Source organism: Artibeus jamaicensis, unplaced genomic scaffold (assembly GCF_021234435.1).
Source record: "Artibeus jamaicensis isolate MK-2021 breed Jamaican fruit bat unplaced genomic scaffold, CSHL_Jam_final scaffold_916, whole genome shotgun sequence".
NCBI classification, from domain to species: domain Eukaryota; kingdom Metazoa; phylum Chordata; class Mammalia; order Chiroptera; family Phyllostomidae; genus Artibeus; species Artibeus jamaicensis.
Genome location: NW_026522059.1, coordinates 941,788 through 961,027, shown reverse-complemented (window position 1 = coordinate 961,027; position 19,240 = coordinate 941,788). Strand labels below are relative to the sequence as shown.

The 19,240-nt window shown below is 63.0% G+C and overlaps 1 protein-coding gene and 1 long non-coding RNA gene across 2 annotated transcripts; one reads left to right on the top strand and one right to left on the bottom strand.

The window, feature by feature from the left end:
- Positions 1-28: 28 nt before the first annotated feature.
- On the top strand, positions 29-14,819 carry LOC119064769 (zinc finger protein GLI4). Its single transcript, XM_053660896.1, has 4 exons — positions 29-594; positions 858-1,023; positions 2,983-3,880; positions 14,141-14,819. Exons 1-4 carry the CDS (start codon positions 508-510, stop codon positions 14,817-14,819), a joined length of 1,830 nt encoding a protein of 609 aa, XP_053516871.1. The 5' UTR covers positions 29-507.
- A 131-nt stretch (positions 14,820-14,950) lies between these two features.
- Positions 14,951-18,884, bottom strand: LOC128626713 (uncharacterized). The gene is made up of 6 exons (XR_008390762.1): positions 18,601-18,884; positions 17,811-17,904; positions 17,375-17,479; positions 16,261-16,873; positions 15,276-15,460; positions 14,951-15,039 (listed from the first exon to the last, which is right to left on the bottom strand). It is a non-coding gene; the product is annotated as an uncharacterized LOC128626713 (long non-coding RNA).
- Between the last annotated feature and the right edge of the window lie 356 nt (positions 18,885-19,240).

Here is a 19,240-nt window from a genome sequence, read left to right as displayed (position 1 = left end):
AGGGTTCGCAGACAACGCCTGGGGGCGTTTTTGGTTGTCAACAACTGAGAGGAGGTGCCACTGGTACCTGGTGGGTGGGGACAGGGGACGCTGCTGGGTGTCCCACACAGCGAGGGTCGGGGAGTTGCCGGCCAGGTTTTGATTTAGCAGCTGGAACCTGGGAGAGGCAGCTTTCGGCAGAAAACGGAGCACTTGTTTGGCGAGGTGCCCGTTCAGGCGGCGGAGCCCGGCAGGGCCGGGGACGAGGCGAGGCGCAGGCGGGCAGAGAACGCGGCGAGCGCTGCGTCTCAGCGTGGAGCAGCTAGAGCCCCGGGTCCGCCGTCATCTCGCCGAACGAGCCCGGCGGGGCGACGCAGGGCGGCCGGGCACGGGGAGGAGAGGGCGCAGGCGGGAAGGGGGGCGGCTCCGGAGCAGCAGACCTGGGACGACGTGGTCAAGTGTGTCCTCCCATCGCCAGCCTCGGGGCCGCCGAGGCCGCAGTCCTCCAGGCGCCCAGAGCGGCCGGAAATGCGCTCGGCCGGGGCGGGGCGGGCGCGGGTTCACTTCCGGCCGGCGCGGGCGGGAGTTCGGGCGCGGCGTCCGCAGACTCCGAAGGTGAGTGGGCGCTGGGTAGGGGCGGGGACGCCGGACACCGTAAGCCCTCGCGCCTCGTCCCCGCGAGCTCCGCCCCGAGGCCGCCGTCGCGTGACCTTGACACCGGCCTGGGGGGCGCGGGTTGTCCCCGAGCGCAGAGGAGGCCTCCGCCGGGCGCGCTGGTCCTTCCAGCCCAGCTCCCGGAGGCTGGTGAGCAGCTGCCGCTGCCCTGCCCCCCACGCGCCCCCTCACCCCTCACCCTGCCCCGGTTCTTGTCTCCCCAGGCCCCGGGCGAGCACGCCTGCCTTCGTCAGGCCTTGGGGAAGATGGCAGCCCTGGGGGGCCGTCAGCAGCCCCCTCGTGTCCCGCCCCCCGTCAGTCTCAAGTCGCCGGGAACACCTGGAGCCCACCACCCGGAGGCCCAGCTCCGCTCCCGCAGTCGGCGACACGGTACTGGCACCCCGCACAGCCGCCCAGGGTTGGGACTCAGGCAGCGCTGGCTGAGGCTGGGGGCTGAGCTTCGTGAGCAAAGATTCCCCGGGGACAGTCCCCTGAGACTGTGTTTCCTTTGGGGGTGGCATCTTGGCAAAACCACACGCAGCCTCAGTGCCTAGGTCCTCAGCAAGTCCCGCATACCCGCCCCTCACCCCGCAGATTTTGAAAGTTGTCTCTTGGCTCTGGGCGTGCTGGTTCGTGTTGGGAGCCCCAGGGACCTTGCTGCACCCCCTGGGCAGGGCCTGGGGTTGTCGAGGTGTGGAATTTGGGGGGTGTCCAAGCTCCAAGCACGTCGTACCCCGGGCCCTGCCTGTGCTCAGATGCCAGGGAGCCCCAGGGGGGTGCCCGTGTGTCCGTCCACAGGAGGCCTGGCCTCACCCCTCACAGCGGAGGACACGGATAAGCTGAGATTCTTGGGGAGGCAGCGGTGCCGAGGGCCAGGCTCTGGGCTGTGGGAGGTGTGCCGGGCTGGCCACCCTCCCTGCACGGTGGTTCCGGTGCCTTGTCCAGGGCCCCTGCGGCCGCGTCCCCTGCCACGTGCAGTCAGGACTTGGGGGCCTGTGCTTTACCTTCAGTTTCTCATGTCACCTTTGAAACATCTTGGCAAGGTAGGACGTCCTGTCTCCATGTTTTTGATGGGGACAGGGAAGCCCACGGGGTTCAGACCACATCTGTCTGACTCACCGTGCCCTTGGCCCGAGACTGGGCGCAGCGAGCCACAGCTCCTCTTGAGAGTCGGGCCAGCAGGACGTAGGACTGGGGAGGGGCCATTCTGAAGGACTGCACCAGCCCTGCAGGAGGAGAGAGCTGGTGCCCAGGATGAAGGCCCAGAGCCCATACAGAGTGGGGCCACCCCCACCCCGGGCTGCACTGGCAGAGACCAGCCCTGGTGGCTCCAGCCCAGATCACCCTGAGCCACAGCCAAGTGTCTGGAGAAGTGGCCCAGTGGGGGGCGGGGTGGGCTGTGCCCATGAGCTACCAGGGTTGTCCCTGAAGGAGAGAGTGTGGGTAGAGATGAGGCCCTGGAGGGGGTGCTGTGTGTTGGGGTCATAACCTAGGAGCAGGAAGCATCGGGCAGGTTGCAGAGAGAGAGCCCTGAATTTGAGGGGGTCAGGGGAGAATGAGCCCCGGACCCCAGGCTGCCTTTGCAGAAGCCCTGAGGTGCTCTCCCAGCCCCCATGGGAGGAGGAGCTGTCTGGCGCGGGAGACACCGAGGGGGTCCAGATGGGCAGGGAGCCTGCTGGCCGGGTGGGAAAACAGAGGCTGCCCCGCACCAGGCTCTGTGCAGCCTCACCGCCCCAGGCGCCACCACTGCCCAGACCCTGGGCCCCTCTGGTCCCTGGCTCAGAGCTCACCTCTGTCCCCCCAGGCCGCTTGCCCGTTCAGTCCCACTCCTCACACCTGTGGGTGCCAACCAGACCCCCACAGCCACCTGCCTGTCTGACTGTGGTTCCTGACTCAGCACCCCTGGCCTCCACTTGTCCCCCAGATCAAGCTCTGGTTCCCAACCCCTCCTACCCACAGCCTGGCTGACAGGCACGCTGACCAGGCCTCCAGCCCCTTGCCCACCCCCACCCCTACCTACCTGCTCAGGAGAAGCGCTGGGGATGTCTGCCAGGCACAGCCCCGCCCCATCTGGAGACCCTGCAGGGGTCCAAGATATGGCAGTTGCCACCTGACCTTGGGCAGCGCTGGGAAGAGCTGTGCAGCAGCAGCCTGGCGCACTGGCCCCTGCGGGGGTCTGGGCGGCACCCTCTGGAACGGAGGCCCTGGTTTCCCTGAGTCTGGCTCCTGTCAGGCCTGTGCTCAGCCTGGTCCCCTGCACTGTGGCACCCCTGCCAGTTGGTGTCCTAGAATGGCAGGGCGGCCCAGTGGGTGGTGGGCACTAGCTACCTCTCCCAAATGTCTTTTCAGATCCTGAGGCGGGGCCCGCGCAGTCTCTGCCGTCTCCCCATCTGCAGGATGCTGGACATGAGGTGGGCCCAGACGGAGGGGCGCTGCGGACCCTTCTGAGGGGTCTGCCCTGTAGACCCGAGGGTGTGGGCAGCCTCGGGCAGGAGGCCGGCTTGGAGCAGCACGCAGGCCAGTCGCTGGGAGCTGGGTCCTGCCTGCCCAAGAGGGGTGCCTGGCATGTGAGGCTCAGGCTGCTGGGAACCTCGGGGACTGAGGGCGGCTCGGAGCTGGGCTCAGGCCTGGGGCCTCTGCAGGGCGGCCCACGCAGCGCGAAGCCACACGGGTGCGAGGCCTGCGGCAAGAGCTTCAAGTACAACTCGCTGCTGCTGAAGCACCAGCGCATTCACACCGGCGAGAAGCCCTACGCCTGTCATGAGTGCGACAAGCGCTTCCGCGGCTGGTCGGGCTTCATCCAGCACCACCGCATCCACACGGGCGAGAAGCCCTACGAATGCGGTGAGTGTGGCCGCGCCTTCAGCCACAGCTCGCACTTCACGCAGCACCTGCGCGTACACAACGGCGAGAAGCCCTACGCGTGCGGTGAGTGCGGCCAGGCCTTCAGCCAGAGCTCCAACCTGCTGCGGCACCGGCGGCTGCACACCGGCGAGAGGCCCTACGCCTGCAGCCAGTGCGGCAAGGCCTTCGTCTGGAGCTCGGTCCTCATTGAGCACCAGCGCATCCATACTGGCGAGAAGCCCTACGAGTGCGCCGAGTGCGGCAAGGCTTTCCGCGGCCGCTCGCACTTCTTCCGGCACCTGCGGACGCACACGGGCGAGAAGCCCTTTGCCTGCGGAGCCTGCGGCAAGGCCTTCGGCCAGAGCTCCCAGCTCATCCAGCACCAGCGCGTGCACTACCGGGAGTAGCGGCTGCAGCCAGGCCGGCGTGGTGTGGGCGGCGCTCCAGCCTCCTCACCCTTCCCAGCTGGCGCCGCACACCCCGCGCCCCCAGTGCCCCCAATAAATTCTTTTTAATTGGTGGTAACCAGAGCCACTTCCACCTGGCTGAGGCCAAGGGCTGCTCACTGTCCCCAAGGGCCTGTCTCGGGGCGGAGCAGCATGGGACCCTAAGAGCGCCCCTTCTGGTCTTCTGAGAGGTCCGGGGCTGTCCGAGTTTCCCCGGGGACTGAGCCCCTCAGGCTCCGGGAGGTGTGTGGCGCCCACCTCTGAGCCATTGGACTCCAGGCCCCCGGGAGAGCTCAGCCGGGTGGGGATGGCGGAGGGCCAAACAGCCCGCGCCCCGCTTCGTGCTGCCTGTTCCACCCTGGGCAGGGTGGCGCCACGCCACACTCGGCAGTTCCCCGCCCCTCCCGAGGCTGCGACTTGGAGCCACACCTCAATTTTTGCTGCCTGCTACACTTGGTCCACAGGGCCCTGTGGCCACTAAGTGCCTTGGACTCCCCGTTCTGCACCCCCACTGGGTGAGAGCCACCCCAGGGGAGAGGGCTGGAGGCCACACAGTCTCTGGACGTTAGCTTCCGGGGTCAAAGCACTTCTGAGTCATCCTTGCTGATGCACAGCAGCAACGGCGTCCTGGCGCTGATTCCCTTTGGCTAGGAAGTCCGGCAAAGGTAACTGCCTCCTTCTCCCCACCGCTCGTGGCAGTGCCACCAGGGAAGCGGTGGAGTGGGCTGGAGACCTGGAGGGTCCTGTGTAGCCTCAGCACGAAGGCTGGACTTGATGCCCACACAGCGACAGGACCTAGCAGTGCCTTCTGCTCACACCAAAGTCACAGCCAGGGGGTTCCCCCCAAAGTGAGGCAGACAGGAGATTCAGCAGGGCAGAATTTTCTTGGGGTCATGGTCTACAAAGGGGACATGATTTTGGGGGACTTGGTCCATGTTTTCCTAGAGTAACTCCTGAAGCCTCGTGTGCAGACGGTGCTGCTTGGCACAGCTCACAGAGGTCTCAGCACACACAGCCTGTGAGTGTGCAGGCTGCAGAAGCCCGTGGGGACTCGAGGGTGAGACCCTGAAAGGGCCACGCACCTGGCCCACAGGTCAGTCCACTGCAGTGTGGTTGGGGGAGGAACTGAGCTCCACCCAGAAGCCCAAGGGAGGTCCTTCCTGCAGGGCCTTCTGACAGTGGAGCCGTTCCACCCGTCTGCCACAGTCCCACCCTCTCCTTGTTCCAGCTCTAACCCTTCTTGGAACACCTGTGCATCCCCCTGGCTGGGTGTTCAGGCGTCTCCTGCAGGGGCCAACCCCATGAAGCACTGGCCCCTTGCCTTGCATTTTCTAGGACTGTGTTTCATGGGGTGTGAGAACCCAATAAAGGACCACCCAGTACCACCACAGGCCCCACCCCAGGGGAGACAGTCAGTGGGCCTGCGGTGGAGCCAGGGTATCTGGATTTGTTCCCCACCCCCCCAAGGACTTTGACAGTGCGCCTGGCTTGGGCACTTCCGGTGTCCTCCAGCCCCTCAAAGCAGGCGTTCCTGCGCAGGCAGTCGTCCCTGCCACACTCAGGATGTTTCAGGAATCATCCCCAAATTGCAGACAGGCAACTCGAGCCAAAGGACAGCTCTGGCATGGGCCAGAATCTGCCCCTTCCCACTCTACTTCCCAACTCCACCCTTGGGGTGGAGATGACCTGGCTCGCTCAACATGAGTAGGCCTGTACCCAGGCCCTGTCTCCTGCCCCCTCCGGTTCTTTGCTAAGCAGTCAGTTCCTCCAGCTAATCGCCATGGACGGTAGGGCTCTCCAGTCCAGGCCGGAGTTCACCGTCCCTCGGGCCACTCCAACCAGCTGGACCTCGCCTCCTGCTCCCCCGCCACTGTAGCCCAGCGAGGGCCTCTGGAGCCGTAAGTTGGACGCCCCCCGCCTGCTTCCCGAGACCCTTCCCACGGCCTCAGAGCCCTACACGCCTTGTGGGCCCCTGGCTCCTCCCCGTCCGGGGCCCTGCCTCTCTGACACCCTTGCAAGGGCGCGTGCCCCGCCCAGCACCTTGGACAGCTCCAGGCTCTCAGGCCAGCCAGGCCAACCTGCCTGCCCTGAGCTCTCCCAGCCCCAGTCTGTTCCCAGCAGCACCCCAGGCTGGCCCCCTGGGCTGGTCTCCAGCGGGTCCTCCAAGCAGCCGGAGGCGCCCTGCACACCTCAGCTCCAAGCGCTCCCAGCGCACGGGCCCCCTGCACCCTATTGCCATGGCGGGGCTCAGACAGCACTCCCCCAGTGTGACTCGAACCCGGATCTAAGGTGCTGGGGCCCATGCTTTCTTCCGCCCCCGCCCCCAGTTAGCTGTCACCATCGAGGACGAGCCATCCACCCGCTAAGTCAACTGTCAGCACAGTCGGACTCCCAGGCCACGGCTATTCCAGCTGCTTTGCGGTCCCACTGCTTTTGACCCACAGATCGAGGGAGCCCGTGGCTGGCGCTCCGCTCTGTGTCCCACCCGGACTCAGCGGCTTTAGACTTCCCCCACCATCCCGCGCGCCCAGTCGGGTCCCTTCGCCGCTGCTCTGCGGCGCCCCCTGCCTGCTCGGGGGACTGACAGCTTCTGGCCTGTCGCTGAAAATGCTTCTCCGGCCCCCCCCTTTGACCCAGCGGCTCGGTCTCCGCCACGGCCCCTCCTCCGCCCCCTTCTCCCGGGGAACCGTCCACAAGTCTCCCGCCGGCGTCCCTCTGCCTCACGTCTGTCCCCGCTGTCGTCGTCGTTCTGCCCCTCCCGCTTCGCTGCACGAGGGGCTCTCGGACCGACCCGCCGCAACTCAGCTCCTCGTCGCCCCCGGCAATGCCTTCCTTTCCACAGGAATACACTCTGCAAACATTGCTCTTTTTTTACAAAAACATTTTAAGGAAGAACAACCAGTGTACAGTGAAATCCTAGTAAATTCTAGTTTGTACTTGAAAGATGACTTTAAAATTCTAAGTAGTTTCTTACTGTGGATGTTCCCTTTGCCCCTATTTTGCCTTCTCGAGGCTCGGCCGCTCAGCCACTCGGCCGCCCCGTCCCGCCACCCCACCCCGCGCCGGCCCCCCCCTCCCCCCGCGCTCCAGAGCCCGCCCTGCCTGGGGGTCCCAGGGCGCCCCCTCCGCTCTGCTGTCCCGCCTGCTCTGCCCGGTTCCTGCGGCCTGAGGGCCAGTTCGGTGGTTCTGCCGCCAGGGGGCGCGACCCGTGACTGTTCCTGTAACAGGAAGAGACGCATCTGTGCTGAGGACAGGCTCCGAAGCACCACTTCCCGGGCTCGATTTTGCTGTTTTTTGGAAAGTTGACTTGAAGTCTGATACTTTTTTTTTTTTAAGATTAAAAAAAAACCATTTTATTATTTTATTTTATTTTATTATTTTATTTTATTTTATTTTTAGAGAGCGGTAAAGGGAGAGAGGAAGAGAAACATCAATGTGTGGTTGCCTCTCGTGTGCCCCCTACTGGGGACCTGGCCTGCAACTCAGGCACGTGCCCGAGACTGGGAATTGAACCCACGACCTTTGGTTCACAAGCTGGCATTCAGTTCACTGAGCCACACCAGCCAGGACGTGCCCCAAAACTTTTTGTGACGGGCCAGACAGTCCAGGAGCTGTGCGTGTGAACCTACACTGACCACCCTTGAAGTGCAAAGCCAGGAGTTGGCCCCACCTGGCTGAGCCCTGGGCTGGGCCTGGCCAGGGCGCCTAGAACGGGCTGGAGCCTGGCACCGGGGCAGGTCCGGCGCTGCAGAGCTCCTGGGAGCCAGCTCAGACTGAGCTCAGAAGGGGACTGTCCTGGGTTATGCGGTGAGAGGAGAGACCGACCAGGCCCACGCGTGGAGGGTGCAGTTGGGCTCCAAGTACAAGGCCAGGCCGGCCTGTTGAGTGCCTTGTGGGCCAAGCAGCCCTCAGACCGGAGGTATCCCACTGGGATGTATGCGTTTTGCATAATTTGTTACAAATAAGTAAGAGCACGTGGAGGGAGCAGACTGTGTTGACAGCAGTGGTGAGCAGTGACGAGGGGCTGCGAGGTCGGGCGGCCAGCTGCGGCGGGAGCTGCGGAGCTGGAGGGTGGGTGCAGGGTCCTAAAAAGCTGCGGGGCTGTCCCCCTTCTGCACCTGAGCGAGGTGGCCTCCCTCAGGGTGCACTGCCCCGCCCACAGCCACCCTTCGTTCCTTGGGCTGCAGGTGTCTTAGGGTCTTCATTCGGTTCTCCACCTCTGCTGCCCGAGGCTATTTCTGGGCCAAAAGAAGTAACTGCTCTGGCACTGGGTCAGGACACTCAGACGGCCTGGGCCCCTCCCAGCTGGCTCCGCTGTTGACCACCAGCAAAGGGCCAGCCCACTGAGGTCTGGCTCCCTCATCTCATCTCTGGGTGGTGGTGGAACTGCACGCTCCAGTCCTTGAGCTTGTGGTGTCTGAGATGCTCTGGGCAGTAACAAGAGCCCCCAGCCCCAGCACTGACCGTCGGTGAACACGGAGCTCTGGGGGCTCTGGTTTTCTGCCCTCCCAGTGCAGCCTGGCCGAGGGAGGGCTGTCACTTTCCCGTGCTGAGCACCAGCTCCTCCTCCTTCCTCGTTTGCACGGCAGCACCTTCGGGGCACTGAGGTCAGGCCAGGGGATTCACACGTGTGCGGGTAGTGGACATAAGGACTGAGGGCTGGGCCTCTCACAAGAACCAGCGACGTGTGGCTCCCCCCATTCTATTTTCTCCTGCTCCTCCCCATGGAGCAGCTTCCTGAGTCTGTGGCCTCCTTCTCCCTGAAGCTCCCCCTTCTCCACTAGCGCTGACTTTGCCATTTGCTCACTCTGCAGTCAGCTCGGTCACCAAACCTGGACCCACTTCCCTGACCTTATCCCTGCACCTGCCTGGACTCAGTGGAGCCCAGGTGGGAGATGCTGGGGCTGCACCAGGCAGGTGTGTGGGAGCGGGGACTGGCAGAGTCCAGGATTCTGGAATGCCCATGGGAGCAGAAAGGCAGCCGGTGCTGCTATGAAGATCAGGACAACAGCCTGGGAGGGGCCTCGCACTGGGGCTAGGGACCCTGCTTTTAAGAGTCTCAAAAGGAAGCCAACACCAGGATACCACCCGCCTGCGACCCAGCAGCTCCCCTGTGCTGCAGAACACAGCTGAGAGCACTCACGGGGCAGTCTAGGTCATCACCAGAAGTGCCCACCCACGGCCTCCAGGGCAATTCAGTCCCCAAGTCTCCATTAGCCTACGGCACAGGTGGCAAACACAAGGCCCTCAGCCAAATCCGGCCTGGCACCTTGTTCCTACCCAGTGGCAGCGCCAGCCCTTTGCCCCTAGTTAAGGAGTAGTTACATTTATACAGCTCTAAAGTTGCATTTGGCCCTTTGTAGGCAACCTCGAGGCTGATATGGCCCCGGTGAAAATGAGTTTGACACCCCTGGCCTAGAGCATTGCAGGAAGCAGCCTTAAAAAAAGTGGTTGCAACTGTTCGCGGCAGGTCCTCCAAGGCAGCTGAGAGCACAGTCCTCTGGTGGCCTAGAGCGTCCAGAGAGTGCCTGTATCGCGGCCTCCAGGGCAACTAAGAGCATAGTCCTCCAGAGTCTAAGAGCGTGCAGGAAAAAGTACCTGTGTCATGGCCTCCAGGGCAGTTGAGAGCACAGTCCTCCAGATGCTTAGAGTGTCCAGGAAGTGCTCGCATCTCGGCCTCCAGGGCCGCTGATCACAGCCCTCTGCCGGCCTAGAGCGCCCAGGAAGTACCTGTGTCGTGGCCTCCAGGGCCGTTGAGAGCACAGTTCTCCAGAGGCCTAGAGTGTCCAGGAAGTGCCCGCCCTGCGGCCTCCAGAGCAGTTGAGCTCACAGTTCTCCCACAGCCCAGAGAGCTGCCGGAAGTGTCTGCGTCGCCTGTGAAGGGCCTGGCGCTTGGGGCTAGCAGCGGTGACTGCAGGTAAGTGGTGGCTGGCTAGGTGGGGCGCCTGACGTTGGGGTCGTGCCGAGTGCGACCGTGAGGCCCGGGATGAAGGCCGCGTGTCTGTCCTGGGATTTCGCTGCGGGAGAGCCGCAGGTCCGCCGGGTCGAGTGGAAGCGGGCAGCCTCCCCAGGCCAGCGTGACGGCCGCCAGGGGTCGCTGCGTCCCCAGTTGCTGGCAGGGGTTAACCAGCCCTGCTCTTTATGTGAAATGACCTAATTTACACGGTTTCGTCTGCAAACCTCCAGATGAAGTTTCCGTGCAGATAAATTACGATTTCGGTGTCGGGAGTGGGAGTCAGTGCGGGGCCACCCCCCCCCCCGCCACGTTGTCCCGTGACCGCCAGGCGCGCAGCGGTGAACCGGGTGGATCTGCTCAGGGTAAAACATGGAGGTTTTCACTGCACTTTTTAGTTGCTCATGAGATGGGACAAACGTGGGCCTTAGATCTGAAGGCGTGTTGGCCCTGATGTTTGGTGGGTTGCGTGTTCATGACTGTTACCCACTTTTTAAAATAGTTCCATTCTATTATTTCAGTTGTCCCATTTCCCCCTCTACGCCCCTCCCACCCAGTTCCCCCTTAGTTCGCGCCCGCGGGTCCTTCGTGGCAGTTCTTTGGCTTCTCCGTTTCCCACACTGTTCCTGCCCTCCCCCTATTTTCTCCCCGCCGGCTATGCTACTTGTTCTCTGTGCCTCCCCCGCCCCCACTCCCGTTGCTAACCCTCCATGTGATCTCCATTTGTGGTTCTGTTCCTGTTCTAATTGTTTGCTAAGTTTGTTTTAGGTATTTGTTAATAGCTGTGAGTTTGCTTTCATTTTACTGTTCATATTTTTAATTTTTTTAAGTCCCTTTAACATTTCATATAATAAGGGCTGGGCGATGATGAACTAACTCCTTTAACTTGACCTTATCTGGGAAGCACTTATCTGCCCTTCCATTCTAAATGAGAGCTTTGCTGGATAGAGTTTCATCTTGGATGCAGGTCCTTGCCTCTCCCGACATTTGGAGATGTCCCCGAAGGTCCTCATACTCACAGGGTTTTTTTATTGATTCCTCCTTGCTTGCTGTTCTGGTCGAATGCTTATTTCTCCCTGATGTACCAAATCGATGGTTTGAATCCCGGTTCCTCCCCCAACCGATGGTTCCCAGCGGCTTTTTTTTTTTAATCTTTAGAGGGGAAGGGAAGGAGAGAGCGAGAGAAACATCACTGTATGGTTGCCTTTCATGCGTCCCCTGCTGGGAATTGGCCTGCAGGGAACTGGCCTGCAACCCAGGAATGTGCCCTGACTGGGAATCGAACTGCGATTGTCTGGTTCGCAGGCCCACGCTCAATCCACTGAGCTACACCAGCCAGGGCATGGCTGTGTCTTTATTGCACTTTGTGGGCCCCATTCTTCCTTCACACTGTTGCGGAGCCGAGTCCTGTGAGCCTCCTGACCACCCGTGTTGTGAGCCCTGTGTCTGTCTGCTGGGTTGGTTGTGTCCATTCCGTCTAGTTCTTTTTCTGGGGTTTTGTCCTGCTCTTTGGCTTGGGCTTCTCTGCCCCCTTGTTGTGGCCGCCTCCCTGTGCTTCCGGGTACCAGGTGGGGCTGCCGTGGCCCCTCAGCAGCAGGGCCTGCTGGAGAAAAGGCACCTGTGGGCGTGTAGGGGGCGGGGCACAGGGGGTGGGTTTACATTCCCTCTAAGTGTACGAGGCCCTTTGAACAGTCTTCTGAAATTCTGGCCGTTTCTCCCACCGCCCCACCCCCTCCGGTTATTACGCAGAAGTCGAGAGGATTCATCCTCCCGTCTCCGGAACCCTGGGCTATGCGGTCTGGCCTGGGCCGGCACCCCTGTCCCCACGGGTCCGTCCCTGTCTTTGTGCACCACACATGAAGGTGGGGCCGCCCTTCCTGTCTGGGTGAACATGGCTTCTTCTTATCCCAGTCGTCGGAGTTCCGTACAGCTCTGTCTTCTGACAGTTTTGGGTGTCACTCGAGGTCTAGTTGTAACTTTTCAGTTGTGTGAGGAGGCGAAGTGTGTAGATCTACCCTTTTGCTTTGAGGAAAGTCTTCCCCCAGTTTTTTATTTACTTTCGCTTTTTTAAGACTTTATTTTTAGAGAAGGGAAGGGAGGGAGAGGGGGAGAGAAACATCAGTGTGTGGTTGCCTCTCACACACCCCCCACTGGGGAACTGGCCCACAACCCAAGCATGTGCCCTGACTGGGAATCGAACTGATGACCCCCTGGTTTGCAGCCTGTGCTCAGTCCACTGAGCCACACCAGCCAGGGCCAGTTTTTTATTTTTAACATTAGATGTTCTGGTGTGGTGAAACCCGTCAGATTTCGGCGTTGCACTTAGCGAAATCTTTCCTCAATCCAAAATTACACCATTTTTACTTCTTTTATATTAAAAAATTCCATAATTACCAAAGAATATGAAGACCTCTGTGGCTTTCTCTAGACATCTGAGGGCCAGTTGAAGGTGCTGGGCTGGGTCCCCCTGGAGCAAGGGGACTGCAGGCATGGAGCCACCCAGGTGTCCCAGTGACAGACGGGCACGTGGGTGAGGTGGCTCCTTCAGGACCCGGGGGCTCTGACCCCCCCCACTCCTCCTGTCACTTCCTCCCCTTCCTTCCTTTCACTCGAACAGGTGTCCCCACTGCTGGTGTGTCTGCAGGACGCCACGCGAGGGCCGCCCTGATGGACACCTGTGCAGGTGAGGGCTGGGCAGCCAGAGGGGTCAGAGCCCAGGAGTGGGGGGTTCCCGAGTCCGACCGCGGGAACACAGTTGCCCCACGCTGTTCCTGCCACAGCACCCGTGGTCCTCACCTCCCGGTCCCCCCGCCACGCCCCGCACCCCTTCTCAGGTCCCCCGGCTGCAGACATCCGGGAACAAGGCAGGTTCTGGGCGTCCTTTCCTGGCCCAGAGCAGCTGACAAGGGAGGGCTGGGTTGGGGCCGCATCGGGGCAGACAAAGCCGAGTCTCAGGTTCAGTTTTCTGTGGCTGCTGTCACTGGCTGTTACGTGACCAGCGCTGAGGTCAATGCCACCTTCCCTCACACAGACGCACCCTGTCCCCCGCATCCCTCCACAGTGCAGCCCACCCGTCAGAGGCCGGCAGGAAGCCTCTCGGGCACCTGCCCACGTCCCACAGGTGTGCTCGTCCTGAGGGACTGCGGCAGGTGAGGTGCCTGCCCGTGGGTGGACAGGTCTTCTCTGGACCTCGTGTCTGTGCCCTGCTGGCCCTGCCCTTGTCCCGGGCCACCTGTCGCAGGAGACCCTGGTGACGCTGCAGAGACCACACAGCCTCCTGGTGTCCCCAGGCTGTGGTGCCACGTCCCAGACGCTCGTCTACATGGGCACCTGCTCCGTGCCAGGAGCCAAGGGGCCTCCACCTGCCACCTCACCACGGCAGCCCCACTGGCTCCCAGCTCACTGTGCGCACTCTGCTGCTGACACCTGGGTCAGAGTCTGCTCCGCACACACAGCCCCTCAAGGTGGCAGGTGGGGGGCTCGCCAGAGACAGTGTCGCTCCTGGAGCCCAGAGTCAGAACAGTTGAGTGGGGCCCAGGGCCTGGCATCTCCGCTCTTGGGGCTGGGCTGATGGGGGCAGAGGCTCAGGTTTCCCGGAGTCAGAGGGAAGGAGCCTGACACACTGTCCCCAGCCCTGTGTCTGTCCCTATCCCTACCCTGACACTCTGTCCCCAGCCTGTGTCTGTCCCTATCCCTACCCTGACACTCTGTCCCCAGCCCTGTGTCTGTCCCTAGAGGTTGGAAAGGGCAGCCGAGCAAGGACCGCACACAGGTACCGGGTGCGCACCGACCTCGTGCCGTCTTCCCGGCGTGGCCGGGGGGCACCGGGGCCCCTGCAGCACAGGGCAGCCCAGAGTTTCTCGTGTCTGAGACCACGCTGACCCTCTCTTCCAGCTCCCTCTCCACGGGCGTCATGTGGCCACCAAGCTGCTGCCCTCGAGGCTCAGAGCACAGGGTCGACATGGCAGCAAGTGGCTGTGGAAGAAGGGGACCACCAAGGAGAGCAGGCGCCGGGACTGTGTCGGGGGCCCGCCCAGGCCCTGGCGTCTCTGGACCTTCGTGGGAACGAGGGAGCTGGAGAGAAGCCCCAGGAGGCCCCCCGGGGGCCGGCCCCCCGTGAGGAAACTGGAGGGCGGAGTGGCCTTGAGACCGCATCAGGTGTCTCGCTGAACGAGGGCCCTGCGGCGGACGGCAGCAGCCACCGGACAGGACGGCTTTACCACTGCGACACCCCCGCCGCCAGACAGCAGAGCGCCCACGCCAGGGAGAAGCCCTACGCGTGCGGGGACTGCGGCAAGGCCTTCGTGCACAGCTCGCTTGTCGTCCGGCACCAGCGCACCCACAGCGGGGAGAGGCCCTACGTGTGCCGCGAGTGCGGGAAGGCCTTCAGCCAGAGCTTCAACCTCCTCCGGCACCAGCGGGTGCACACTGGGGAGAAGCCCTACCGCTGTGCCGAGTGCGGCAGGACCTTCGGCCAGAGGTCCGACGCCACCAAGCACCGGAGAATCCACACCGGGGAGAGGCTGTACGAGTGCCGGGAGTGCGGCCAGGCCTTCGTCCACAGTTCCAACGTGGCCCGGCACCAGCGCACCCACCACGGAGAGAACCCCTACGAGTGCCGGGAGTGCGGCCAGGCCTTCAGCCAGAGCTCCAACCTCATCCAGCACCAGCGGGTGCACACCGGGGAGAAGCCCTTCGCCTGCCGGGAGTGCGGCCGCGCCTTCAGCCGCAGCTCCTTCCTCAGTGAGCACCGGCGCATCCACACCGGCGAGAAGCCCTACCAGTGCACCGAGTGCGGCCGCGCCTTCCGGGCCCTGTCGGGCTTCTTCCGGCACCAGAGGGTCCACACAGGGGAGAGGCCGTTCCGCTGCGCCCAGTGTGGCCGCGCCTTCCGCCTGAGCTTCCACCTCATCCAGCACCAGCAGGTCCACAGCAGAGAGTGACACGGGGACTCGGGGCAGGAAAGCGTGCTCAGGGGTGGGGGCCTCTCAGTGGTGTGAGTTGCCGCTAACGGTGGGTCTGTGGCCCCCTCACGCGGGAGCAGCCGGAGGGGACGGTAGGGTCTCCAGACACTCCCGGAGAAGGGGACGTGTGACGGTGGCCCGTGTCCACCGCATCAGCTCCTCTTGTTCTCGCGGCTCACTGTTCCTTCTGGGGCGTGACCTGCACGTGGTGCCGAGTGTGGCTGTTAAGCGTTTTAATTTTATGGGATTTGAGAGACACAATTCATTTCAACCTTTGTAACCACCATGCTGTTAAGACAGACTCTGACACCCAAAGGGTGACTCCTTGGCCCCCCAGGCCAGCCCCCACCCTCGGCGGGGAGCGCGCCCGCCACGGGGGCCTGTGTTACAGGCCGCGGCCAGCACTGGGGTCCCACCTCCACGTCCCTGACGCACCGCGTGGCGGCAGCACCGCTTCAGTCGCTCGCCCGTCTCCTCCCGTGTTGGTGCTGCTGTGCACGTCCGTGTTCCCATCAGAGCGCGAGGTCCCTGTGCCCGGGGGGTCGGGGTGTGACGTGAGCAGGGCGGGTGCCAGGTGGGGGCAGAGGAGCGGCCGGCACTTGCCCCCGTGGCCCTGGGGCCTGCAACACAAGAAGACGTGTTAGACCTTTGTCCGTTCAGCAGATGTGTCCTAAGCACCCCGGCCGGGCTCAGTGCTGCTGCTCCAGGGACACGGATGTGCCGCACGGGGGGGCGGGGGGGGGGCAGGACAGGCACCGGGAGGGCAGGGGAGGGAGCAGCCCGGCTGCTCCCAGGGCGGGTTCCCGAGTGGGCTGTCCAACCACCGCGTGCACAGGTGGATACAGCGTGTGCAAAGTGCGCTGGGGTGTGCGTGTAAGAAACACACTGCTCCTGGGACATCACAGTGCACGGTTCCGGCAGCAGTAGCCCGTGACCCAGCTGTACATCGCAGGGCGATGGTGACGGCACACGTGTCTGCCACATGGGGAAGAAGAGTCTGTGGGGGAAGATGTTTGGGTGCACGTCGTGGAACTTGGCCGTGGTGACCATGTCGTCACGACAGATCTGTGCGGTCCTGAGGCCGGTGCCCCCCCTGTGGCAATGGGACCCCAAAGCTGCCGGCGGGACCCCCCAGACAGCGCTGGTCTGGGGCTCTCGTGGGCACCCAGGTGAGGTGTGAGCTGAGGCTGCAGGACTGCGTGGCAGGCAGGGGCAGGCGTGGGGACAGAGCTCCCCGCCGAGTGGATGCACATCAACCTGGGCCACCAGGGAGGGGACAGCTGGGGCCTCGGGTGTGTGCCCGGTGTGTGTGCCGGACCCGCCCGGTGTGCGACCTGCCAGGTGCCAGAAGCCAAAGCAACTGTTCTTGGAAGGAAAGCCCCCCACCGCCACGCGCGTATACGTAGACTGTCCTGCTCACCGGTCGTCGGCAGGTGCTGAAACCGCCGCGGGAGGCCGGGGAGACTGGCTAGTCTGGGCGTCTAAGGAAGACGGTCAGTGGTGAGAGCAGCAGCGGCTGCCGGGCACAGCCAGGCACTTTAAAGGGAGCGCCTGAGAATGGAAGACTCGATTCTGAAGGAGGCGTCGGTGCTGTAGAAGGAGCCTGTGAAGAACCCGGGGTCCCCGGAATGGGAAGCTCATTTCCCATCCAGTAGAAAGAAAAGTGCAGTGACTTAAAACAAACAGCCCTGGCTGGTGGGGCTCAGTGCCTGGAGCACGGGCTGCAAACCCAGGAGTCGCTGGTTCGACTCCCGGTCAGGGCACCTGCCTGGGCTGCAGGCCGGTCCCGGGAAGGCTTTCGAGAGGCAGCTGACGGGCGTTTCCCTCCCCTCCCCCGCCTCCTGCTCTAAAAACCGACAGCGGTCCGAACACCGGTCCCCCTCGGAGGGACGTCACCTGCAGACACGAGGGGTCAGGCCCACCCCGGGGGACACGCCCCGCCTCAAGGGCGGTCTGGCGGCTCCGACCTCCACGGCGGCTGGTCATCGCCTTCACTCCCTTGTGCACAGAGCGCCGGCGGTTGAGGACCATTTCTAATATGAAGGAAGAGATCAAGCCACAGAGAAAGTAGGTTTTTTTACCAACTCAAAGGAGACACAGTGCAGGACAGGGTCTCCGCAGCCTCGGAACAAGCGGGGGCTCAGTCTGGAAGTTGCCTCTTTCCTCACCGTGCCCAGAGTACAGCAGCCGAACTCCCATGGAAGCTCTCCTGCCGCATCTGTCGGCGTCCGAATGACCGGAATGTCACACAGACGTCAGCAGCGACGAGAGGAGCAGCCTCGGTGCCCGGAAGCTAAGCTGGGGCCTGGGCCTTGCCCACCGTGGGGGCGCATGTGAGGACCCCTGGTCCCGGCCAAGTTCCCGAGGACACTAGTCTGGCAGAGCCCCACACGCCAGGCTTCGTGAGACACCAGGGTGCACCACTCCGCCTGTACCTGAGCCCTCGTGCCCACAGCGACCCCGACCCCCGCCCCGTGGAGGCCCCAGGAGCCTGGAGCACGCTGGGCCCGCCCGGCCCCCGCAGGCTGGCCTACCTCTCCTGTGGGCGGAGCTCCGTGGGCGGAGCTCTGTCCAGAGCACAGGTCTCCGTGAAGTCGCCGGGTCCGGGCGCGTGGCCACTCCCCCCTTCCTGTCCTTTCCTGCATGGGAACCACAGACACGCGTGTTCCTGGCATCTGACCAGTAATGTGCATGATGGGGACCCCAATGTTGGTCACGTAGGCCACTGCGACCCCAGCCCACAGGGACGGTCCCCGACCCATGCTGCCCAAAAGGGCCTTTCTGCAGGCAGCCCAGGTGGTGCGCTGAGGCGCCTCGTCGGAGGAAGAGCCCACCTGGGCTGAGGTGGACACTGACGTGGGGACAGGACTGAGGACGGGGACCCTCAGCCTGCCCGTGAGGACCTGCCACTGCCCAGCACCGTCAGCCCCATTGAAGCCAGAGTCCTCGAGGCGGAGCGCAGGGACAGACCTGGTGCAAGGGCCTCTGCGCCTCCCGTCCGGCCGGGTTCCGTGGGCGGGACACCGAAAGCTCAGTTCGGGCCTCGGTGTCCAGTGGCTGACCCCTGAAAGGGTGAGCGAATGAAGGAGCAGCAGTGTTTGGAGGCCGCGTTCCCACAGGACTCAGACCCCACACGGCGTGTGGGCGGGGAAGGAAGACCCGTCTCCCTGCTCGCCCGAGGCACAAACTAAGCACACAAAGACGCCCCATATCTTTTAGAGAAACGTGAGTTCAAGCCCCGAGACCACCTCTTGCTCAGCCCACTGAGCGTGGACCTCGGGGCCTAGTGCACCACACCCCCGTCCCGCGTAACCAGGCCCCTCCAAGGGGTGAGCGCCCGCGACAGCCCGGCCCTGGGGGGCACACGTGGTGCCCTGCTGACAGCAGCCGGGGGGCAGGCAGCATCCCACAGCGGCCGTGGGAACGTTTCTCAAGTGAGAAAATAAACTTCTTGTCTTCAAAGAGGCCCCCCCAGTTTCTGCCCCTGGCCTCCCACCCCCTCGCTGAGCGCCACATGCCTTTCTGTGCGAGGTGCCCGGGGGGAGGTCCCGGCTTGGCTCCAGCCCATGCCTGCATCTCCAACTCTGGGCAGAGAAGTGACCAGGCGGGACCTTCTAGGGCACGAGGTGTCCTGACCAGAACATGGCCACTGAGCACTTGGAAAGGCCACGGGGAGAGCCACCAACCGCACTGGGCCCCGGAGTGGCGGGTCAGGACCACTGTCCCACCGCACACACCTCCCACCAGTTGCTGAGGTTACCTTGGAGGGCTTGTATATTTTCGATCTGGTGTTTTCCCACAAAACGTGGCAGCCTCCTCAGGTTCAAGTTCAGCCTCCACTAAGCTCAAGTTCACGGGCTTCCCTGTGGACAGCAGAGGACACCCGAGCTGGGGAGCCTGCCCTTCGTCCTCCTCACACGGCAGGCCCAGAGCCAGGTGTCCTGGTCTTGTTCAAGTTCAGGGGTGCATTCTCAATTCAAAAAGACGAATGTCCCCGGCATCCGGGTGGACACTGGCCGCCCAGAGTGCCCCTGGGAGCTCCGGCCGGTGGCCACAGCCAGGTCACTCACAACTTTCCTGCTGTGACATTTCATTTTGCTGCTGCACCAAGGATACTTTCGGCCAACAGTATGTACAGTTTTAAAACACGTTTTCCATGTGATTACTGAAGCAAAATAAACATGAAAGTTAAGGCCTCAGAGCAGAACCCTGAGTAACAGGCGCTGTGGCCTCTGGTGCCCACTTTGCTGCCGCCAGGCCAGCAGGTGCCCCGGGGAGGTGTCAATGGTGAGGACGCAGTGTTCTCCGGGAAGGCTGTTCAACTTTGTGTTTAAAATTTCATAGCCAAATGGATAAACCAACAGTAACTAGATCAGTTAAGTTGATGGTGTTGCTGTGGT